Here is a 25,173-nt window from a genome sequence, read left to right as displayed (position 1 = left end):
GTGGGAGGATCACTTGAAGCCAGGAGTTCAAGACCAGCCTGACGAACATGGCAAAACCCCATCTCTAATAAAAATACAAAAATTAGCCAGGCATGGTGGCGCATGCCTGTAATCCTAGCTACTAGTGGGACTGAGGCAGGAGGATCACTTGAATCTGAGAGATAGAGGTTGCAGTGAGCCGAGATCATGCCACTGCATTCCAGCCTGGGGAACAGAGCAAGACTCCATCTCAAAAAAAAAAAAAAAAAAAAAAAAATAGATCACATTAAAGGTTTCAGTGATTAAGACCTGGATATCTCTGGGGTGGGGGGGAGCTGTTATTATTCCAGCCACCCCACATGGGATGATATGTTAGAGGAAAACCATCGGGAAGTGGTCAGACAAGGCAAGCAGGATGCCTGGGACACCCGCCCAGCCCTGGGTACCACAGGGCTGGGTTGGGGAAAACAGGTACACTTGGGGTGGGGTCCAGGCTTGGGGCTTCTAGAGCAGGAGGCCTCTGACCTCGGGGCCCAGCGTGGAACATGAGCTTCTGGACAGGAGAGTGTCAGGATGTCCTGATACTCCCGCAGGAGGGACAAAGGGCTCCTAGCTGTCCCCCTGCCCCTCACACTCTGTTTCTCCCTCTCATATCTGCCCTCCCTTCTTCCCTTCTCTCTCATCAGGTTCCTCTGCCCTTGTCTCCCACCCGTCCTCTCTCCCCTTCCTTCTTTGTATCTGCGAGGCCTTATTCCCTGCTATGCAAGTCTGTGCCAGGCTTACTTTACTGTCTGTCACTGTGACTCTCACCCTCCCTGTTTCTCTTCCTGTGTCTCCATCATGGTCTCTTGCACACGCCATCTCTTGGACATTTTGTTTCTATCTGTCATAGCCCAAGAATACAACATTGTCTTCCCATTCTCCTGGCTAGCAGTGGCCCTGTGGCCCCGTGGCCCCGTGTGGGCAGACCCAGGGGACATAAGCACAGGGGCTGCTGGGGGCTTCTGGAGAAACACCTTTCCTGACCAAAAAGCACAGCCCTGGTTGTGGCAGCTCTTCCCCTCCTCCTGCCTTGACTAGAGATGATGATGGCTGGAGCCAAGTCACCACCTTGTAATCATGAGGAAAAAGAAAGGAGAGTAACAGACTACCCCTGACGACCCTAAGCCGGCGAGCCAAGGGCAGCAGCTGTGTAACTGTGGGCTTTTGTTCTTGGGAGTGGGGGAAGAAGAAGTCCCAATGTGATTATGCCACTCTAAAACATGGCTTTCAGCTGGGCACAGTGGCTCATGACTGTCATCCCAGTGCTTCGGGAGGCCGAGGCGGGCAGATCACCTGAGGTCAGGAGTTCAAGACCAGCCTGACCAACATGGAGGCACCCCATCTCTACTAAAAATACAAAATTAGCCGGGTGTAGTTGCACATGCCTGTAATCCCAGCTACTCGTGAGGGTGAGGCAGGAGAATCACTTGAACCCAGAAGGTGGAGGTTGCAGTGAGCTGAGAGCAAGCCATCGCACTCCAACCTGGGCAACAAGAGCAAACCTGTCTCAAAAAAAAAAATAAAAAATAACTTGTTTCTCACAGCTAAAAGTTCCTGATACAGCTCTGCCTTAAAGAACTGGCAAATTAGTATGCATTTGTGTTTCAATTTCAAATAAAATATTTAAGGCAAAAAATATATATACGTATTTAAATATTGTATGTCAGGGGATCCCCACGTCACTGTCTGGCTCTGTGTGGAGATCCATGGTTCCCTTGGGCTTGGCTCCTCCCACACCAGTGCAGGGTCCCAGGAACACATCTGCCGCCACACATGGCCGCCATGTCCCTCTGCTGGAGCTGGGCGGGGTATCCTCACTCCTCAGTGACCCTCATGATGGCTCCACCAGGTAGGTACTTTTATTCTCCCCATTTAACAAGTGAGGACACTGAGGGGTGCCCAGATGTAAGTTACCTTCCCTAGGTCCACTATCTAGAAAGTGGTCGGCCAGGGTTTGGTCCATGCCTTCAGCTTCTTGACCCTGCATCTGTAACTACTAACCATACTGTGGAGAGCCTTGTGAGCTTCTGTGAGGTGCGGAACCTTATTCCACAGGTTGGGCAGTGGCATGGTCAGGTCTAGGAGTGAAAAGATCCTGCAACGGCTGGAGCTGTGGGCATTGAAGAGATGAGCCTGGAGTTAGGGGGAGCAGGGGAAACCATCTTCCCCCTGGTGAAATGCTGTTCTAAAATTGGTGATACTCCTGCCTTGGCCTCCTAAAGTGCTGGGATTACGGCCTCATCTCTATTTTTAAAAAATAAGAATTCAGGCCGGGTATGGTGGCTCGTGCCTGTAATCCCAGCACTTTGGGAAGCCGAGGCAGGTGGATCACTTGAGTTCAGCAGTTCGAGCCAGGCTGGCCAATACGGTGAAACCCCGTCTCTACTAAAAATACAAAAATAATTAGCTGGGCGTGGTGGCAGGTGCCTATATTCCCAGCTACTCAGGAGGCTGAGGTAGGAGAATCGCTTGAACCCAGGAGGGAGAGGTTGCAGTGAGCTGAGATCGCATCACTGCACTGTAGCCTGGGTGACAAAGTAAGACTCCATCTCAGAAAAAAAAAAAGTAAAAATTCAAAACCCATCAAGTTGGGATGTTTAGTGCTGGGCTTCAGGAAGAGTAGGCAGGAGGGTAGTATGGGAGGTTTCTAGGAGCCACTCCTGGAAGTGGCGCTTCCCACAGATGCTCCATTGCACTGACTGCAACTTGGTCACATGACCACACCTAGCTGCAAAGGATGCTGGGAGATGTGGTTCCCTGTTGGGAGGCCACTTCTGGGCTTCAAACCTTCACTGTGAATGGAGCTCACAGATTTTCTAAAAATTGACATTAAATGAACCAGACTTGGCCCCAATGATCTGGCTCACTGCAACCTCTATCTCCTGGGTTGAAGCAATTTTCCTGCCTCAGCCTCCCAAGTAGTAGCTGGGATTACAGGCACACACCACCATGCCTGGCTAATTTTTGTATTTTTTAGTAGAGATAGGGTTTCACCATGTTGGCCAGGCTGGTCTCAGAACTCCTAACCTCACATGATCCGCCTGTCTCAGCCTCCCAAAGTGCTGGGATTACAGGCGTGAGCCACCACGCCTGGCCTCAATATTTCTTTTTCTGGGTATTTGAGTATGATATTATATATGATGGTTATTAGGCAGCCCATTGCATAGGAAGATTAGCTAAATCTGTTCTGAGGAATATTTGTCTTCAATATAGTTATATAACGACAACATTCTTTTTTTGAATACTGGTCTCGGGTGCCTAATGATAGAAGGGTGACATCATTAAGGAACCCTGGAAAGTCCCTCTTTCCACGTGATCCCACGGATGCAAATAGCTCTGGGTGAGCCTGGGAACAGCTGAAAAAGCTGGAGCAACCGAGCAGGGCCCACAAGCCGAGGAGGGCTGTATAAAAGCGCAGGGGGCATTTTACCTCCAGGTTGGCCCTGCTCAGGACCAGGAGGAAACACCTCCAGCCCGCGACCTCCCCCCACAGCGGGAAAAGGAAAGCAGGAGGACCACAGAAGCTTTGGCACCGAGGATTCCCGCAGTCTTCACCCACTGAGATCCCGGCTGAACGAGCTGTGCAGCGACTACATCGCTAAGCCCAGGGAGCCCAACCCTCTGCTCCGGATTCCCGAGCACCCAGCTCCATTGCGCATGCGCACAAGCCCCAGCACAGACTCAGGCAAGCCGTCGGGGCGGGGAGGGCTGTTTCATCCCGCTGGGGCGGCCGTAACGAAGGACCAGGGATTGGGTGCAATTAAACAACAGGATTTTTTTTCTTTTTCTTTTTTCTTTTTTCTTTTTTTTTTTTTTTTTGAGACACAGTCTTGCTCTGTCGCCCAGGCTGGAGTGCAGTGACACGATCTCCACTCACTGCAACCTCGGCCTCCCGGGTTCAAGCCATTCTCCTGCCTCAACCTCCGGAGTAGCTGGGACTACAGGCGCACACCACCACACCTGGCTAATTTTTGTATTTTTAGTAGAGACAGAGTTTCACCATGTTGGCCAGACTGGTCTTGAACTCCTGACCTCGTGATCCGCCCCACTCAGCCTCCCAAAGTGCTGGGATTACAGGTGTGAGCCACTGCGCCCGGCCAGGAGTTTATTTTCTAACACTTCCGGAAGCTGGAAGTCCAAAATCAAGGTGTTGGCAGGGTTGGTTTCTCCTGAAGCCTCTCGCAGAGGCCCTAATCTCTCCTTATAAAACCAATAAAACCAAATTCCAGGCCACCCTCAGGACTCCACTTTAACTTAGTCACCTCTTTAAGAGCCTATGTCTGGCCAGGTGCGATGAGTCATGCCTGTAATCCCAGCATTTTGGGAAGCTCTCTAGAGCCCAGAAGTTCAAGACCAGACTGGGTGACATAACAAGACCTGATCTCTACAAAACATAAAAAATTTAGCTGGAGATGGTAGCATGTACCTGCACTTCCAGCTACTCGGGAGGCTGAGGTGAGAGACTCACTTGAGCCAGGGAGGCTGAGGCTGCAGTGAGCCACAATCGCATCACTGCACTCCAGCCTGGGTGACAAAGCAAGACCCTGTCTCAAAAAGCAAGCAACGAAAAAGAATCTTATGTCCAAATACAGTCACATTCTGAGGTTCTGGAGGTTACAAGTCCAACACATGAATTTGGAGGTGGTGGGGGGAAGCCGATTAATTTCATAACAGGGATCTTGAAATTGCCTTTGCAGAAATGAAAGTAATGAGAGAAAGCTAACATGACTGACCATCTTGTTTCTAACCTCACAGGCTAGATTTTTTTTTTTTCTTCTTCTAGTGCAGAGGCCAAAATTACCATGAGAGGAATTTAATTCATAGTTAAACTTTGAGACGAAGAAAACTGACCCCCAGTCCTTGTTGAGAGATTGAAGTCACATTCATTTACTTTTTATTTATTTATTTTTGAGACAGAGTTTCACTCTTGTTGCCCAGACTGGAGTGCAATGGCGTGATCTCTGCTCCCTGCAGCCTCCACCTCCTGAGTTCAAGCGATTCTCTTCCCTCAGCCTCCTGAGTAGCTGGGATTACAGGCGCCCACCACCATGCTCAGGTGACTTTTGTACTTTTAGTAGAGACAGGGTTTCACCATGTTGGTCAGGCTGGTCTCCAACTCCTGATCTCAAGTGATCCACCCACCTCGGCCTCTCGAGGTGCTGGGATTACAGGCATGAGCCACTGTGCCCGGCCTGAAGCCACATTCATAAGACAAGGTTAGAATCATGAAGGTGCTGGAACTTTGCTAAACAACAGTTGTGGGTTAAACAATGACCTGCCATCCCTTAGCTTCCTTTTCTATATGTGCTCCAGAGTCATGTAACCAGGGGTCGCAAGATCTATAACTTCCCCAACCACTTCTGTAAATAACATCGCTATTGTGAAACCTATAGAACTCATCTTTTTAGTGGACTGTGGTAGCTAACACCTGTAATCCCCACTTCTTGGGAGGCTAAGGCAGGAGGATTGCTTGAGCCCAGGAGAACAAGACCAGCCTGGGCAACATAGTGAGACCTCAATCTCTACAAAAAAATTAAAACTTTGCCACAGGCAAAGTTTTAGAGGCATGGTGGTGCATGCCTCTAGCCCCAGCTACTCAGGAGGCCAAGGCAGGAGGATTGCTTGAGCCCAAGAGTTGGAGGCTGCAGTGAGCTATGATTGCACCACTGTAAGGACCAGCCCTACAGGGTCTGTGGATCTTTCTCCCCGTGTGCGGAAGTGAGAGATCGTAGAAATAAAGACACAAGACAGAGAAGAAAAGACAGCTGGTCTGGGGGACCACTACCACCAAGACGGGGAGACCGATAGTGGCCCCGAATGCCTGGCTGCGCTGTTATTTAGTGGATAATAAGGGACAGGGTAAAGAGTGTGAGTCATCTCCAGTGATTGATAAGGTCACGTGAGTCACGTGTCCACCAGACAGGGGGCCCTTCCCTGTTAGGTAGCCAAGGCAGAGAGAGAGAAGACAGCTTATGTCATTATTTCTTCTATGCTCTTTTCAGAAAGATCAAAGACTTTAATACTTTCACTAATTTTGCTGCTGCTCTGTAGAGGGCGGAGCCAGGTGTACAGAGTGGAACATGAAAGTGAAACAGGAGCGTGACCGCTGAAGCACAGCATCACAGGGAGACAGTTAGGCCTCCGGATGGCTGTGGGCGGCTGACACCAGTCAGGCCCTCCACAAGAGGCGGTGGAGCAGTCTTCTCTAGGTCTGCTAAGTAATGGGTGCTTTTTCTAGGCACTGATGTGACTGCTAGACCAAGGTCCGCTAGGCCACGGGCATCTTCCCAGACGCTGGCGTTACCGCTAGACCAGGGAGCCCTCTAGTGGCCCTGTCCGGGCGTGACAGAGGGTCACACTCCTGTCTTCTGGTCACTCCTGACCTCAAGTGGTCTGCCTGCCTCGGCCTCCCAAAGTGCTGGGATTACAGGCATGAGCCACTGCTCCTGGCAATAATGTTTTGTTTTTGTTTTTGTTTTTTTAAGGAAAGAAAAAAAAGAACTTGTCTTTGAGATAGTTTTCAGAGTGAGCATTTTGGCAGACCAAGAGCTACCACCTGGTCCTGAGACCCACTACCAGGAACTGACTCAGCCATACAAAGACAGTTTTGGTCTGTGATTTCATCCATACCCGATCAATTGTTTCAGTTCCCCCAGCTCCTTGCCCACCAAAGTTTCCTTAAAAAACCCTAGCCTCGGCCGGGCGCGGTGGCTCAAGCCTGTAATCCCAGCACTTTGGGAGGCCGAGGCGGGCGGATCACCTGAGGTCAGGAGTTCGAGACCAGCCTGGCCAATATGGAGAAACCCCATCTCTACTAAAAATACAAAAATTAGCTGGGCATGGTGGTACATGTCTGTAATCCCAGTTACTCGGGAGGCTGAGGCAGGTGAATTGCTTGAACCCAGGAGGTGGAGGGTGCAGTGAGCCAAGATCATGCCAATGCATTCCAGCCTGGGCAACAAGAGGGAAACTTCATCTAGAGAGAGAGAGAGAGAGGAGAAAAAGAGAAAGACAGAGAGGAAAAACCCTAGCCTCCAAATTTTCAGAGAGATGCGCTTGAAACATTTCTCCCATTTCTCCCATTCTCCTCTCTTGGCCGCCCCTGAGATTATTAAACTCTCACTCTTTGCTGCAACACCTGCTGTTCACATTGGTTTTGTCTGGGCAGTGGACAAGAAGAACCCATGAGCCCGTGACAGTCCCGGCCCTCCCCCACTGTCTTTGCAAGCCCAACAGTGGACACAGGTCTAAGAAGAGCCATTTGTTCGGCAGGAGGACTGAGAATTTTCTGACCGCAGTGCACCATGGGAAGGTAAGTCGTCTCAGAGCTGACCACTGCGGGGAAGCAGAGCATTTGTGTAATGGAATGCACAGTGAGTGTCAAGAGGTGAGGGCTGTGACCGTTCCTCTCGCTTGGTGGAGATAGATGGAAAGAGCTGAAGGTTGGGCATGGTGGCCCATGCCTGTAATCCCAACACTTTTGTTGGCTGAGGCAAGAAGGTCTCTTGAGTCCCAGAGTTCGAGATTAGCCTGGGCAACATGGTGAAACCCTATCTCTACAATAAAAGAAAGTATTTTTTAAAATTAGCCAAGCATAGTGGTACACACCTGTAGTCCAAGCTACTTGGGAGGCTGAGACATGAGGATCACTTGAGTCCCGGTGCTCAAGGCTGCAGTAAGCTATGATTGCACCACCGCACTGGTGATGGGCAACAGAGCAAGACCCTGTCTTATCGTTGAACCGGGGAGGTGGAGGTTGCAGTGAACTGAGATTGCACCACTGCACTCCAGCCTGGGCAACAGAGCAAGATTCTGTCTCAAAAAAGAGAGAGAGAGAGAGAGAGAGAGAAAGGAGGGAGGGAGGAAGGAAGGAAGGAAGGGAGGTCACCATGTTAGTCAGGCTGGTCTTGAGCTCCTGGGCTCAAGTGATCCACCCACCTCGGCCTCCCAAAGTGCTGGGATTACAGGTGTGAGCCACTGCATCTGGCCCCAAAATTAACCAATTTGAAAAGTGAATAATTGACTGGCATTCAATGCATTCACAGTATTGTACAACCATCACCTCTATCTAGTTTCAGAATATTTTCCTCACCCCAAAAGGAAACCATGTACCCATGGGCTGGTGGCTACCTGCTCGGACAGCCTGGTTCTAGGTCAAATTCTGTGTTTTATCCCTTTTCCCTGTGAATTTTCTGGACTTCTTTGTGTTTTCTCCTGGGAAGTTCTGAGGTTTCCATAATTCCTGGGCTCCAGAAAGAAGAAAAGGCGGCTGTGGAGAGACGAAGACTTCATGTGCTGAAAGCTCTGAAGAAGCTACATATTGAGGCCGATGAGGTAAGTGAGGGGAGGAGGGTGGCCCCAGAGATCCCAGGATCGCCCCCTCTGTGCCCAGTGTCCAGGGCCCATCTCAGCCAGGGAGAGCTGGACCAAAGGGAGGAAATAGAAGGATACGACCTTCTATGGGACAGAAATAGAAGGATATGAACTTCTATGGGACAGACATTGCCCCTGCCTAAGGGAGATCCTAGGTCTTCTTATCCTTCTCCTCCTCCTCCTCCTCCTCCTCCTTTCTTTTTCTTTTTCTTTTTTTCTTTTTTTCTTTTTTTTTTTTTGAGACAAGGTCTCGCTCTGTCTCCCAGGCTGGAGTGCAGTGGCATGATCTTGGCTCACTGCAACCTCCACCTCCCAGGTTCAAACTATTCTTCTGCCTCAGCCCACTAAACAGCTGGGATTACAGGTGTGCGCCACCACACCCAGCTAATTTTTGTATTTTTAGTAGAGATGGGGTTTTACCATATTGGCCAGGTTGGTCTTGAACTCCTGACCTCAAGTGATCCACCCGCCTCGGCCTCCCAATGTGCTGGGATTACAGGCGTGAGCCACGGTGCTTGGCCCTAGGTACCCTTCTTCTTGTTCCCACCTCCATCCTCAGGCTCTGAACCTCTGATTGATTCTCTCCCCAATGCCTAGGCCCCAGTTGTTGCTGTGCTGGGCTCAGGCGGAGGACTGCGGGCTCACATTGCCTGCCTTGGGGTCCTGAGTGAGATGAAAGAACAGGGCCTGTTGGATGCTGTCACGTACCTCGCAGGGGTCTCCGGATCCACTTGGTAAGTGTCACTCGTGTTTCAGATTGCTTTCTGACACATAAATGGGATTATTGTTTTCCTCCTGACACCAAATGTGTGTGGTTTTTCCAGCGCTGCCTCTTGAGCTCTCTGATACTAGCTGGGTATCCTGCAATGCTGAGCAATTCTGGCGCTGTCTGCCGGAGTTCAGGCCAGATTCCAACAGGTTAAAGGGGCTCAGTCCCTAAAAACTGCCCCCACTTCGCACACGAGTTGCAATTACCTAGCCGCTGGTACTTCTGACCGACTGGCACTAGTTTGGGGTTTCCCACAGCTTCCTCCTCATGTTCAATAATTTACCGGAATAGCTCACAGAACTCAGGAACACACTTTACTTTACATTTGCTGGTGTATTACAAAGGCTGGGCCAGGTGTGGTGGCTCATGCCTGTAATCCGAGCACTTTGAGAGGCTGAGGCAGGAAGATCGCTTGAGTTCAGGAGTTTGAGACCCAGGCTAGGCAACATAGCTAGACCCCATCTCTACAAAACGTGAAAAAATTAGCCAGGTGTGGTGGTGCATGCCTATGGTCCCAGCTGCTCAGGAAGCTGAGGCAGGAGGATTGCTTTAGCCTGGGAGGCTGAGGCTGCCTTGAGCTACAGTCACACACTGCACACCAGCCTGGGTGACAGAGAGACCCTGTCTCAAAAAAAAAAAAAACCCAAAAATTCTAAAAAACAATTCCAAGGATTTTAGGAACTCTGCACCAGGAAGCAGGGAAAAACACGAAGTATCTTTCTTTACTACACAAAACTGCTGTGGACAAAGCATAATAATACTACCTTCTGAATTTAAAGGAGGATTTACAGGTTCAGGTGCACTTTTCACACTGCAGGTGGATAGAATACAGCCCTTTTAACTTCTCAGCCTCCGTGATAAAGTATTGCATTAATTTGTGTAGGACTGTCTCATTCAGGAGGCCCCAGATGGCAGGTATGAAACACTCACGTCTGCATGTTTGTTTCCAAGCCCAGGGCAGACATGACTAATCGATCTTGGCACATTTTCCGAGCAGGAGGTAAGGCTGGGCAGAGCAGCGGAGGCTCGAGTGAGATAGGCTGGGCAGAGGCATGAATGTTGAACCTGGCTGGCATGATTTGTTTTCCTTTCTGTGCTCAAAGTTTGATCTGGAGCTGGGTTCTGAGCTGGGTGTGGAGGATGAGGTTCATGGGGACGACAGCAGGAAGAGCAGATCTGCAGAGCCTGGGAGTGGGAAAGGTACTGCAGAGTCACACCTAGGACCCCTCCTCTATTCCTCCAAGGCTCATCTAACGTGTTGAGTGACATGGCATGAGGATTTAGCCGAACTGCACATTGCAGAACTCCAGGGGGCGCTGTTGAGATAGGAACCACATGATTTCTTCTGTAATCTTTCCAAGGCTGCAGTGGTTAAGACCTGGCTGGACACAGGGACTCACACCTGTAATCTCAGTGCTTTGGGAGGTCGAGGTGGGAGGATCTCTTGAGCCCAGGAGTTCAAGACTAGCCTGGACAACATAGCGAGACCCCATCTCTACAAATGACAACAACAAAAGCCTTATATTCCAACAGCTTTGGGTTAGTTCCTGGAGCTGTCCTTCGTGGGCTGTTATGAGCCCAGACATACTTCTTTGTGCCTTGGTTTCCTCCACTGTTGAGGAGGATAACTTGCTGATTTCACAGGACTCTTTGAGATTTAAATGATGAAACATATACAAAGCGTCCCAACCTGAGCTATCCAGTAGTACTGTATACCATGAGCCATATCTCATCTATTCTATCATTTTAAATTTTCTTTCTTTCTTTTTTCTTTTCTTTTCTTTTCTCCTTTTGGAGATGCAGTCTCGCTCTCGTTGCCCAGGCTGGAGTGCAGTGGCGCGATCTTGGCTCATTGCAACCTCCACCTCCTGGGTTCAAGCGATTCTCCTGCCTCAGCCTCCCAATTAGCCGGGATTACAGGCACTTGCCACCACACCCAGCTAATTTTTGTATTTTTAGTAGAGGTGGAGTTTCACCATGTTGGCCAGGCTGGTCTCAAACTCTTGGCCTCAGGTGATCTGCCTGCCCTAGCCTCCCAAAGTGCTGGAATTACAGGCATAAGCCACCATGTCTGGCCCATTTTAAATTTTCTAGTAGCCTCTTCAAGAAGGTAAAAAGAAACAGTGAAATGAATGATCAATTTTCTTTAACCCAATATATCCAAAACATTAGCGTTTTGACACATCATTAAGAAAAACATTGTTAATGAGATATTTGACATTCCTTTTGTCAGACTAAGTCTTTGAAAGCTGCTGGACCTTTTATACTCAGCGCATTCCAAGTTGGATGCAGAAGTCTCATTAGATGTTAAGGGAGGCCCAGGGCAGTGGCTCACGCCTGTAATTCCAGCACTTTGGGAAACCGAGGCGGGTGGATCACCTGAGGTCAGGAGTTTGAGACCAGCCTGGCCAACATGGTAAAACCCTGTCTCTACTAAAAATATAAAAATTAGCTGGTTGTGGTAGCGGGTGCCTGTAATCCCAGCTACTTGGGAGGCTGAGGCAGGAGAATCATTTGAACCCAGGAGGCAGAGGTTGCAGTGAACCGAGATCAAATCACTGTACTCCATCCAGCCTGGGTGACAGAGCAAGACTCCGTCTCCAGAAAAAAAAAAAAGATGTTAAAGGAAAGAGCTTTTCATACCCAGCTTGTTCCAAACATACTTCAGACTTTCCCAGTAACTGAATGGAGTACCAGTGTTTACATTTAAGCTAATTAAAATGAAATAAAAATTTAAAATCACGCTAGCCACACTTCAAGGGCTCAAGAGCTACGATGTGTGTTTAATACATTGGATGGTGTGAGTGTAGATAGCACCCAATAAGCAGCATTAAGAACATCAAAAATTTTTATTGAGCCCAGGCACAGTGGCTCACACCTATAATCCCAGCATTTTGGGAAGCTGAGGTGGGAGGATTGCTCGAGGCCGCAAGCTTGAGACCAGCCTGGGCAACATAGTGAGACTCTGTCTCTACAGAAAATAAATTTAAAATTGAGCAGGGCATGATGATGCACCTGGTGAGTAGTGTGGTTCCAGCTACTTGGGAGGCTGAGGTGGGAGGATCATTTGAGCCCAGGGATTTGAGGCTGCAGTGAGCCAAGATCATGCCACTGCACTTGAGCCTGGGCAACAGAGCAAGACCTGTCTCAAAAAAAAAAAATTATATATAGATATATAGACTCCATGTGACACATCAGCTCCCTTGCCTTCTGCCATGAGTAGAAGCTTTTTGCACCATGCTTCTTCTTGTACATCCTGCAGAACTGTGAGCTAAATAAACCTCTTTTCTTTATAAATTTAAAAAGATATATATACATACATATATATTTTATATATATATATATACACACACACATATATTTATTGAGTGAACAAATGAATATCAAGTTTTTTTTGTTTTTTTTTTTATTAGACGGAGTTGTGCTCTGTCACCAGGCTGGGGTGTAGTGGCACAATCTCGGCTCACTGCAACCTCGGCCTCCCAGGTTCAAGTGACTCCTCTGCTTCAACCTCCTGAGCAGCTGGGACCACAGCCATGTGCCACCGTGCCTGGCTAATTTTTGTGTTTTTAGTAGAGACGGAGTTTCCTGAGTATCTGGCACTACAGGTGCCCACCACCCTGCATGCCACCACGCCTGGCTAATTTTTTTGTATTTTTAGTGGAGACGGGGTTTCACTGTGTTGACCAGGCTGGTCTCAAACTCCTGACCTCAGGCAATCCTCCCGCCTCGGCCTCCCAAAGGGCTGGAATTACAGGCATAAGCCACCACACCTGGTCCCTTTCATTGATTTTTCTAGGATTATGTGAGTTAATAGGTCTAAAAGACTAAAGACAGTTTGTTGCTGTCACATGTAAACCTTTAATAAATGCTGGCTGCAAAAAACATTTGACTCAGATGAGGCCTTTCTCCCATCATGCTCTCATTTTCCTGCCTGTGAAATAGAAGGATTGTCCCAGATGATTTTGAGCCTCCTCCTTTGACCCTGATCGTTCTGCAGTTATATTTATTTAATGTAAATTTTCCATTTCCTCTGCGTGTCGCCCTCTCCGTGAGGCAGGTGTTCCTGTGAAGGACCTCCTCCCACGCATCCTTCCCCAGTCATCATCGTCCACACATACAATGCCGAACTCACTCTCTTCCTCTGTCCTCCAGGGCAATATCTTCTCTCTACACCAATGATGGTGACATGGAAGCTCTCGAGGCTGACCTGAGACATCGATTTAGCCGACAGGAGTGGGACTTGGCTAAGAGCCTACAGAAAACCATCCAAGCAGCGAGGTCTGAGAATTACTCTCTGACCGACTTCTGGGCCTACATGGTTATCTCCAAGCAAACCAGAGAAGTAAGTCATTCCCCGCTGGGGACCTGGGGTGGGGGTAGGAGCAAGGGGTCTCAGGGCGTGAGGTTGCCAAAGATACTGACTGGCACACCTTTTAAGTCTTTCAGGACTTTCAAGACATCAAAATCTGGGCATTTCGATGGATGCCTCAAAACTTAAGTATATCAGAATGACTGTGGTTGCAAGTGACAGAAACTGATTCTTATTCATTTATGCAAAAAATAAAGTGATATGATTTACTAGAAAGATACACAGACATCCAGGGCAAGAAGAACAATGAGGAATTATGATGGAATAAGGCAAAAATAGGGAAAGTCTCAGACCCAAGACAACTTTCCTCTCCATCCCTCCTTGGCCATTTGATGTCTTGAATTCACTATTTTATTTCATTTCATTTCATTTCATTTTTCAGAAAGGGTCCTGCTCTGTCACCCAGGCTGGAGCGCAGTGGCGGGATCGTGGCTCACTGTAGCTTTGACCTTGTGGGCTCAAGCAATCCTCTTGCCTCAGCCTTTTGAGTAAGCTGGGGCAACAGGCATGCACCACCATACCTGGCTAATTTTAATTTTTTTTTTTTTTTGTAGAGACAGGGATCTCACTATATTGCCCAGGCTGGTCTCAAACTCCTGAGCTCAAGCAATCCTCCAACTACTGGGTTCAAGTGATCCTCCCACCCCAGCCTCCCAAAGTGCTGGGATTATGGGTATGAGCCACTGCATCCAGCCTATCCTAACACTTTGGGCTTTTGTTGTTGTTTTGTTTGTTCTTAAGACAGGGTTTCACTCTGTCACCCAGGCTGGAGTGCACTGCAGCCTTGACCTCCAGGGCTGAAGCAATCCTCCCAGCTCAGCCTCCCAAGTAGCTGGGGCTACAGGCACCCACCACTGTGCCTGACTAATTGTCTTTTATTTTTTATTTTTTTGTAGAGACAGGGTCTTGCTTCATTGCTCAGAGTGGTCTCCAAATCCTGGGTTCGAGTGATCCTTCCACCTCAGCCTCCCAAAGTGCTGGGATTTATAGGTATGAGCCACTGCACCTAGCCTATCCAGGCACTTTGGGTGGCCGAGGCAGGAGGATTGCTTGAAGCCATGAGTTCGAGACCAGCCTGGGCCACATAGCAAGAGCCTGTCTCTATCAAAAAATAAATTAGCCGGGCATGGTGACATGCATCTGTAGTCCCAGCTACTTGGGAGGTTGAGGCAGGTGGATTGGTTGAGCCCAGGAGGTTGAGGCTGCAGTGGGCCATGATTGTACCACTGCACTCCAGCCTGGGTGACAGACTGAGACCCCTCTAAAAAAAAAAGTTGGCCTACGTGCAGAGGTTCCACCCTGTGGGACCCATATGCTCCCTCACACTTCGTCTTGGCCCCTTCTCCCAAAGCTGCCGGAGTCCCATTTGTCCAATATGAAGAAGCCCGTGGAAGAAGGGACACTACCCTACCCGATATTTGCAGCCATTGACAACGACCTACAACCCTCCTGGCAGGAGGCAAAAGCACAGGGTAAGCAAACATTTAGAGGGAGGGAGAGGTAGTAAGGGACGGAACGGCATGGAGTGAAATGGAAGAGTGTTTCCCTGCCCTTCCCTTGGGGAGCCCAGGAAGAGGGAAGGGCTCAGGATTGCGGAAAACAGGGTGCTCAGCTTAGAGGAGAGAAGAGGGAAGTCCCAGAAGTGACCAGAGGACACGCACTTGCTTTGCATGGATCAAGAAAACCTTTAAGAGGTCAACATGGTGGCTCACGCCTGTAATCCCAGTCATGCCTGTAATCCCAATGCTTTGGGAGGCTGAGGTGGGAGGATTGCTTGAAACTAGGCGTTGGAGACCACCCTGGGCAACATAGTGAGACCCCATCTCAAAACAACAGCAACATTAAATAGCAAAACAAAACAAAACAAAAAAACACAATAAAATAGTCAGGCATGGTGGCAGGAACCTGAAGAATCTACTCAGGAGATTGAGGCAGGAGAATCACTGGATATCCAGAATTCAAGGCTTCAGTGAGCTGTGATTGCACCATTGCACTACAGCCTGGGCGACAAAGTGAGACCCTGTCCCCCCCCCCAGAAAAAAGAAAGAAAAAAGAGAGGACGGGAAGGAAAAAAGAAAAAAAAGGAAAGAAAACTATAATAAGGGATGTTTGAAGGATGGTGGGGTGGGTGGGAAAGGCTGTCTCTCACTTTTGTTTTGTTTTGTTTTGTTTTGTTTTGTTTTGTTTGAGACGGAGTTTCTCTCTTGTTGTCCAGGCTGGAGCGCAATGGCACGATCTCGGCTCACTGCAACCTCCGCCTCCCAGGTTCAAGCGATTCTCCTGCCTCAGCCTCCCTAGTAGCTGGGACTATAGGCATGTGCCACTACGCCCGGTTAATTTTGTATTTTTAGTTTCTCCATGTTGGTCAGGCTGGTCTCGAACTCCTGACCTCAGGTGATCCACCTGCCTCAGCCTCCCAAAGTGCTGGGATTACAGGCGTGAACCACGGCTCCCAGCCATCTGTCACTTTTTAGATGTCTTCCTTCTCCATAGGTCCAATTGTCACCCAAATGCTGGCAGCTCTCCAGTCATTCCAGTTTCTCTTTTGAGCTCATCTCTCTCCTGAGATCCACACCTCTTTACCCTATTTCCTAAGCACTTACTTGTGCACTTACTTGTTCAGCAACTGTGTCCTGGCTTCTCACGATATATCAGGCAATGTTACCAGTTACCAATGGTTGGACATCTCCCGGCATCTCAAGGCTCAGAAGCCCTCAGTGTGAATGGTGTTTGTTTGTTTGTTTGAGACAGAGTTTTGCTCTTGTTGCCCAGGCTGGAGTGTAATGGCATGATCTCAGCTCACAGCAACCTATGCCTCCCGGGTTCAAGTGATTCTCCTGCCTCAACCTCCCAAGTAGCTGGGATTGTAGGCATGCGCCACCACACCTGGCTAAGTTTTGTATTTTTAGTAGACACAGGGTCTCACCATGTCAATCAGGCTGGTTTCAAACTCCTGACCTTAGGTGATCCACCCGTCTGGGGCTCCCAAAGTGCTGGGATTATAGGCGTGAGTCACCGCGCCCAGCCGTGAATGTTTTATCTCTCTCCTCAGTGTGTTTCCTTGTGCTGTTTTCTCACCAGAGCAGATAGAGCTGACTCCATCCATTCCATAGGCCCCACAAATTCAGTCCTTCCCAGCCCTAGAAATCACCCCCTCCTCATATTCATCCTTTGTGCTCTTCTACGTCACCCCCAGACCAGGTCTCCCAGTCTCCTGGGAGACTCTTGTAATTAGTTCCTCACTGGCCTGCCCATCCCAAGCTGTCCGCCTCCTTCCCTGGCTACCTAATGGAAGTTTCCAGGATGAAAATCTGATCATGTCATTTTCTTGCCTGGAATATTCTAATGACTCACATTGGAATCATGCATTAGATTTATGCCCACAGACAAACCTCCATGCAATCATGTGGCTACACTCTTCCTTTGCACTCCAGGGTTCCATGGAATTGTAGCCACAATGAGACGGAAGAGAGAGGCAGGGCTGAGGGTTCAAGCTCTGGAAAATACTGGAAACAGGCTGCTGTGGAAGTTATGAGCTGCCACCAGCAGTGTAAAGACTCAGGTCTGAGGATGAGATCCCCAGTGGTTTCTGACACCACACGGTCCATCTCTGACATTCTCCTGGCATGGTTGTAATTCCTCATTAATAGATTTTCTTTTCCTGCACACCTGCTACGTTCCAAGTTCTGTGCTGGGACTCACTTGCCCTTGTATTTCCTCTGCAGAGACCTGGTTCGAGTTCACCCCTCATCATGCTGGCTTCCCTGCACTGGGGGCCTATGTTTCCATAACCCACTTCGGAAGCAAATTCAAGAAGGGAAGACTGGTCAGAACTCACCCTGAGAGAGACCTGTCTTTCCTGAGAGGTCAGTGCTGGGGTCAGAGGGGATTAAATGGGGGTGGGAAGTGGAGGAGAGGTAAGAGGGTCTAGCTTTGCCCAGCTCTTACATTTTTTGGGGGAAAGAAAAGGACTTGGTATGCTTCCAGAAAGAGGAATGGTGTGTTCCTCCTGCTGAGTCTTCAGTGTCTCTCAAAGGTCTCCTTAATGTGTCAGATACATGATATCCTATCAAACAATCCAGGAGAGAGAGCTTAATAGAGGGGCTCAAGTCCAGGGCTGTGGCTTCCAATAAGCAGATTCAGAATGTGTTTGGGATGACATGGTGCTTTGGGAGGCTGATATGGGAGGATCCCTTGAGACTGGGAGTTTGAGACCAACCTGGGAAACATAGCAACACTGTGTCTCTACAAAAACTTAAAAAGTAGCCGGGCATGTTGGCATGTGCCTATGGGTCCTAGCTACTCAGGAGGCTGAGGCAGTGGAAGGATCACTTCAGCCTGGGAGTTCAAGGCTGCAGTGAGTTATGATCCACCACTGCCCTCCAGCCTGGATGACAGAGAAAGATCCTGTCTCAAAACAAACAAACAACAACAACAAAAAAAAACTAGAATGTGTTTTGGGCACCAGCAAAGCAAGGGGCATACAATTTTTTTAAAACAGAGTATTTCCAGAAAAAATTACAACAAAAACCAAAAATAATCAAAACAGTGATAGTGAGTAAAATCAGAACTTGATTAAATGTCCTTGACTGTAGCTTACACACTGGTATCACTTTTAGTTGTGGCTTCATAATCTTCTGAGAACTCAGGGTCTGAAGGCATTACCCTGCTAGGCAGACAGCTCCCCTACACGGGACAAATAATGCCAGCTTGAGAAAGTCATTTATGTTACCTGAGCCTCGGTTTTCTCATAGGGAAAGTACTTATCTCAAAATGTGGGTATGAGAGTTAGGCATAATCCACAAATAAAGTACTCAGCCCAGTGCCCAGCACATGGTAGTAATTCAAGGATGGTTGAATCACCATGATTTTAGCATACACTTTTGAGACATGCTGGGACCCTGATATTATTTTAAATGCAGGGGATTCAGTCATGAGCAGGACAGTGAAGGCTCATTCCCTAATGAAGTTTGCACTCCAGGGAAGGAGATGATGAATGAACACACACAAAAATAAATATATATTATAATGTCAGATCATAGTAAATGCTATCTTGAAAAATAATTCATGATAAGGGGCTGGAGAGTGACCACAGTATTATTTTTAATTGGTGGTCGAGCTTCTGACAGGAGATGGCCTTTGAGTGTGGACTTGATGAAAAGTGAAGCCATGCAGATATCTTAGGGGAAAAGCACATGGACAGAGGGAAGAGCAAATACAGAGACCTTGTATTAGTCCATTTTCATACTGTTATAAAGATACTACCCGAGACTGGGTAATTTGTAGACAAAGAAGGTTTAATTGACTCACAGTTTCACATGGCTGGGGAGACCTCAGGAAACTTACAATCATGGCAAAAGGCAAAGGGTAAGCAAGAACCTTCTTCACATGGTGGCAGAAGAGAGAAGAGCAAGCCAAAGACAAACTACCCAACACTTATAAAACCATCAGATCTCGTGAGAACTCACTCACTATCATGAGTGCAGCATGGGGGGAACTGCCCCCATGATCCAATTACCTCCCACAAAGTCTCTCCCTCAACACCTGGGGATTAGAACTCGAGAGATTTGGGTGGGGACATAAAACTTAACCATATCAGACCCTAAGCCAGGACCATGCTTGTCTTACTCTAGAACCAATGAGAAGACCAGTGAGGTTGGAGCCTCCTGAATGAGGCTGTGAGAGAGGGCTGGAGAGGTAGGCAAGGTCCAGATCATATGGGACCCTGAAGGACACAGATGAAGTTTAGTTTGTATTCCAAGTGTGATTGGAGAGCCAGGGAGGCAGTTTAATTAGGGTGGTGACCTGATTCAGTTTATATTGGAAAAAATCGATCTCTCTCTCAGCATAGATTAGGGGTGGGTGTGCAAACTTAGAAGTTGGGAGCAGTTGAGAAGCTAATGGTCCTGGTGACAGATAATGGCAGTTTAAGGTTGGGTACCATAGTGGATATGGGAGGGAAGTGGATGGACTCTGGAAACCTGGAGATGGATGAAGAAGAATTACACCTGGATTGGATGTGGAGAGTAAGGCGAATCAGAGATGACATTAAAGGTTCCAGCTCCGGCAACCTGGTAGATGGAGGAGTGTTCTCAGGGAGAGGAATGAGGTAGGATGAAGGGGATCTTCCCCCTTTCTCTTGTCTGAACAGAAGGGGTCCTTCATATTGCCAAGCCTGGCTCCTGTCTCCTATCCCCGCCATCTTTTTGCTAAATCTGGTCTTGGGCATCAGATATTCTGAAATTGTCACTCCCAGGTGCTCCTTATAACATTATTATTTCCTTGGGTGTGTGTATCACCTACTGAAGTGGTTCTGTACATGTCTCTTATCCCCCCCTCACACACCTGGGTGCTTTTTATTTATTATTACAAAATACATATAGCATAAATTTTGCCATTTTGACAATTTTAGTGTTTAGTACAGTGGTATAAATACAATACATTCATAATGTTGTGCAACCATCACCGCCATCCATCTCCATAACCCTTTTCATCTTGTAAAACTGGAACTCTATGCCCATTGAACACTTAACTCCCTGTCACTCCCTCCCTTAGCCCCTGACAACCACAATACTACCTTCTGCCTCTATGAGTTTGACTACTCTGAGTATGACATGTAAATGGAATCATGCACTTTGTCTTTTTATGTCTGTCTGATTTCACTGAGGAAAATGACTTTGAAGTTCATCCATATTGTACCATGTGTTCGAATTCCTTCCTTTTTATGGATGAATCATATTCCATTGTACGAATATACCACATTTTGCTTATCAATTCATCCATCAATGGACACATGGATTGCTTTCATCTTTTGGCTGTTGTGAAGGAAGCTGCCATGCACATGGGTCTATGAATATCTTTTTGAGACCTTGCTTTCAATTCTTTTGGGTACATACTCAGAGGTAGAATTGCTGGATCATGTATGTCGTAATTCTATTTTTAAAATTTTGAGGCCGGGCCTGGTGGCTCATGCCTGTAATCCCAGCACTTTGGGAGGCCGAGGCAGGAGGATCACCTGAGGTCGGGGGTTTGAGACCAGCCTGACCAACATGGTGAAACCCCATCTCTACTAAAAATACAAAATTAGCTGGGTGTGGTGACACCTGCCTATAATTCCAGCTACTCAGGAGGCTGAGGCAGGAGAATTGCTTGATCCTGGGAGGCGGAGGTTGCAGTGAGCCGAGATTGTGCCATTGCACTCCAGCCTGGGCCATCTCAAAAAAAAAAAAAAAAATTATTTTTTGAGAAACGACCATACCATTTTCCACAGTGGCTGTACCATTTTATATTCTGCCCAATGGTGCACCAGGGTTCCAATTTCTGCACGTCCTCATCAACACTTATTGTTTTCTGGGGTTTTTTGGATACCAGCCAACCCAATGGGTATGTCTATAGTGTCTTTGAGTTTTCTTCTCCTTTTTTTTTTTTTTTGAGATGGAGTCTCACTCTGTCGCCCAGGCTGGAGTGCAGTGGTACAATCTCTGCTCACTGCAACCTCCCGGGTTCAAGTGATTCTCCTGCCTCAGCCTCCCGAGTAGCTGGGACTTAAGTGCACACCACCAGGCCCAGCTAATTTTTGTATTTTTAGTAGAGATAGGGATTCACCATGTTAGCCAGGCTGATTTTAAACTCCTGACTTCAATTCATCCACCCACCTCAGTCTCCCAAAATGCTGGCATTACAGGCGTGAGCCAACGCACCTGGCCCTGGCTGATTATTCATTTTTTATGTCTTCCTGTATCTATACAAATATGTTTGGCTAAAAGTCGCTAACCAACCACAGTGCCCTGAGGAAATGTGGGATTAATTTTCTTACAAAAGAAAAAGGCCAGGCACCGTGACTCACACCTGAAATCCCAGCACTATGGGAGACTGAGACGGGCAGATCACTTGAGGTCAGGAGTTCGAGACCAGTTGGGCCAACATGGTGAAACCCCATCTCTACTAAAAAAACACAAAAATTACCAGGGCGTGGTGGTGCATACCTGTAATCCCAGTTACTCAGGAGGCTGAAGCAGGAGAATCACTTGAATCTGGGAGGCAGAGGTTGCATTGAACCGAGATCACATCACTGCACTCCAGCCTGGGCCACAGAGCAAGACCCCATCTCAAAATAAATACATAAATAATGCAAAGATAGGTGGCTGGGTGACATTGGTTTAGCTGTGGAACATTAAGCAGAAGGACCTAGGTTTATTCTGGGTTTCTGCTCCTCCATCCTTAGCATATTAACAGTCACCCTCATGCTGAACTCCTCCACACCACAGGATGGCTGCTGCATCCAATGAAGCTGCAACCTTTTTTTTTTTTTTTTTTTTTTTTTTTAAGTCAGGGTCTCTCTCTGTCACTCAGGCTGCAGTGCAGAAGCACAATCATAGCCCAGTACAGGTCTCGAACTCCTGGCCTAAAGCAATCTTCCTGCCTCAGCCTCCCAAGTAGCTGAGACTAGAGTTGCATGCCACCACACCTGGCCTGCTCCTTCTGAGAAGGACAACAAGCACTTTGCAGAAGTTCCCCCAGCAATGTGCATGGACCACAGCTTGACCTCCCCCTAGCTGCAAGGGAGGCTGGGAAATATTTGCCCTTCCTGCCTGTAGACTGAGAAGGGTTGGCATGGAAGGAAGCTTGAAATGGCCTTGGGGTAGCCAGTCTACAGCACCTGGCTGGCTCTGCCCATAGAAGGTTCGTGAGGACAAGGACCTTATCTGTCTTGTTTATTGCTCTATTCCAGCAGCCAGAAGAGTGCCGGGTGCCCACTAATTGCTTCATACATATTTATGGAATGGAAGAATGATCTTTCTTCCTGTTGCAGATCCCTGCAGTGCTTTATACCAGTCTGCTGGTGCTTTGAATATCAAGCATGACAGTCACATGATGGAGAATGTTTGAATTTTATTGCTATTTTCTTGGCAGGTTTATGGGGAAGTGCTCTTGGTAACGCTGAAGTCAATAGGAATTACATTTTTGGTGAGTATTTGGGGAACAGCAAGGTCAAAGCCTAGAGATATTTTGTGCAAGGAGATTCACAGTACTTTTCCTACTCATGGCAGAAGAGAGACCTGTATGTAATTGTTCTAGCAACTGCATTTCCTGACATTTATTCTCATATAATTGGGCAGCCAGGTTGACCACAGAGTGGATGAGAGTACAGACCCCCTTGGAAGGAGTGTTGCTTTGGTACATGTGAGCTTTGTGACCTCTGAAAAGTTCCTTAACCTCTCTGTGCCTCAGTTTCTGCCTCTGTGCCATGCGGGTGATAATAATAGTAGTTATGGGCTGGGCGCGGTGGCTCACGCCTGTAATCCCAGCACTTTGGGAGGCCGAGACAGGCGGATCATGAGGTCAGGAGATCGAGACCCCCCTGGCTAACACGGTGAAACCCCGTCTCTACTAAAGATACAAAAATTAGCCGGTGCGGTGGCAGGCACCTGTAGTCCCAGCTACGTGGGAGGCTGAGGCAGGAGAATGGCGTGAACCTGGGAGGCGGAGCTTGCAGTGAGTGGAGATTGCACCACTGCACTCCAGCCTGGGCAAAAGTGAAAACCCCCATCAAAAAAAAAAAAAAAATAGTAGTTATGAATATTTGATGAGTTAATTCATTGAAAGCTCATAGGACAGTGCCTGGTAGATAATGGTACTCAGTAAACATTAGCAATCATTACCTGGTCTTTTTTTTTTTTTTTTTGAGACGGAGTCTCGCTCTTTTGCCCAGGCAGGACTGCAGTGGCACTAACTTGGCTCACTGCAAGCTCCGCCTCCCGGGTTCACGCCATTGTCCTGCCTCAGTCTCCTGAGTAGCTGAGATTACAGGTGCCCGCCACCACACCCAGCTAATTTTTTGTATTTTTAGTAGAGACAGGGTTTCACCATGTTAGCCAGGATGGTCTCAATCTCCTGACCTCGTGATCCGCCCACCTCGGCTTCCCAAAGTGCTGGGATTACAGGCATGAGCCACCGAGCCTGGCCCCTCATTTAAATTTAACCCCTTCAGTACCCTAAGAGGCAGATGCTTTTGTCCTTTCCATTTTGCTGAGATCCACCAAGTCATGGGAAGGATGCATGACTCACCCACGCTGCTGGTCAGTGAGCGCAGATGCAGGATTCTATAGGAGAATTGGGTGGTGGATCTCTAGGGGAATAGTGTGGTGGTTCAAATCCAAAGCCTGTCTGCCTGGATCCACATTCCGGCTCTGCTTCTCCTGCATTGCTGACTCTGGAAAGCTGCTTAAATTCTTTGTGACCCAATTTTGCCTTCCTAAAATGGAGACAAGAGTACACAGTCCCAGTCTCATATATTTGATGTGGGGTTTAAATGACCTCATGTATGTAAAATGCTTAGAGCAAAGCCTGACACATGGGAGTATTTCATTTTATGTTAATCATATTTTTAGGATCATTATTGAGTTCACACCCTGAACAACTCACCATTCATTTAATGCATATTCATGGGACTTCCTGTATGCCAGTCACTGTACTAGTTCTTATCCTTTGACTTTTTTGTTTGTTTGTTTTTTTGAGACAGAGTTTTGCTCTGTTGCCCAGGCTGGAGTGCAGTGGTGTGATCTCGGTTCACTGCAACCTCCACCTCCCAGGCTCAAGCGACTCTCCTCCCGAGTAGCTGGGACTACAAGTGCGCGCCACCACGCCTGGCTAATTTTTGTATTATTGGTAGAGACAGGGTTTCACCATGTTGGCCAGGCTGGTCTTGAACTCCTGACCTCAAGTGATCCACCGCCTCAGCCTCCCAAAGTGCTGGGATTATAGGTGTAAACCACCGTGCCCAGGCTGATGTTGTTCTTTGACATCGGTGTTCACCATAACTTGGTTAAAAACAAACTGAAAAAGGGAATCTATCTATCTCCAACCTCCAAATGGCTAACTAAAGGTGTGAGATGGGTCTGAGTGTTACTTCTCCAGTGGGTCTGCTAAGCTTTCTCTCTCAAAAACAAAAACAAAACTCCTGATATGTAGCGTTTGCCAATTCCTGTGGTGTAAATGTTCCCACCATGGCCAAACTTCAAGCTACCAACATGAGGTCACTGAGGACAGAGTTGGAAGAGAGGTGCAAAATTGGCTCTCGAGAGGCATTGGCTGCCATTGGAGCCCATGGCTGCCATTTCTATTAATGAAATATCCCTGCAGGTCATCTGTATTTTTTATGTTATAACTAGGGACTTTGTTGTACAGCTAAACATTCCCCCTGCTTCTACTCTTTTGCAGACCTGTTAAGGAATCTTCTGACCCCGAGAGGTAAGCATCCTACTTCGTCGTGAATCCCTAATGATAATGTGGAATGCACGCTTGCTTGAGGCCAGCCATTGTCCTAAGAACATTACATGTATAATTCATTTGGTGCCCATTTGAACTCTTTTTCTGGTATTTCAAAGATTTCATCTTGATTTGGATCTGTTGCTGGAGAGGTAATGTGATCTTTTGGGGGTGTGCTGTAGAACCATGTTTTATCATATTACCAAAGTTACTTTTCTAGTTCCTTCTCATTTGAGTAGACTATTTCTTTTAATTATTCTTGAATTTATGTTTGATTTGACTTTTTTTTTTTCTTTTTTCCGCTTAAGGATGTGACTTTAATGTCCCTAGCTAATTATAGCCTAATTTGGTCCTTGGTGCTTTCAGGGGT

The 25,173-nt window shown here is 47.7% G+C and overlaps 1 protein-coding gene across 1 annotated transcript in view; it reads left to right on the top strand.

Moving 5' to 3' along the window:
- Window positions 1–1,727: 1,727 nt before the first annotated feature.
- Window positions 1,728–25,173, top strand: part of PLA2G4C (phospholipase A2 group IVC) — a 59,369-nt gene continuing 35,923 nt past the window's right edge. The window contains exons 1-10 of the mRNA XM_025365867.1: window positions 1,728–1,870; window positions 3,661–3,706; window positions 7,190–7,333; window positions 8,275–8,355; window positions 8,992–9,128; window positions 13,319–13,508; window positions 14,887–15,007; window positions 17,261–17,401; window positions 22,449–22,502; window positions 24,756–24,785. Coding sequence (XP_025221652.1) covers window positions 1,728–1,870; window positions 3,661–3,706; window positions 7,190–7,333; window positions 8,275–8,355; window positions 8,992–9,128; window positions 13,319–13,508; window positions 14,887–15,007; window positions 17,261–17,401; window positions 22,449–22,502; window positions 24,756–24,785 — 1,087 coding nt within the window. The remainder of the gene's footprint in view (window positions 1,871–3,660; window positions 3,707–7,189; window positions 7,334–8,274; window positions 8,356–8,991; window positions 9,129–13,318; window positions 13,509–14,886; window positions 15,008–17,260; window positions 17,402–22,448; window positions 22,503–24,755; window positions 24,786–25,173) is intronic.

Source organism: Theropithecus gelada, chromosome 19 (genome assembly GCF_003255815.1).
Source record: "Theropithecus gelada isolate Dixy chromosome 19, Tgel_1.0, whole genome shotgun sequence".
In the NCBI taxonomy this organism is placed as follows: Eukaryota; Metazoa; Chordata; class Mammalia; order Primates; family Cercopithecidae; genus Theropithecus; species Theropithecus gelada.
Note: the sequence above shows the minus strand (reverse complement) of the source record. Positions and strands in the feature narration are given on the sequence as shown.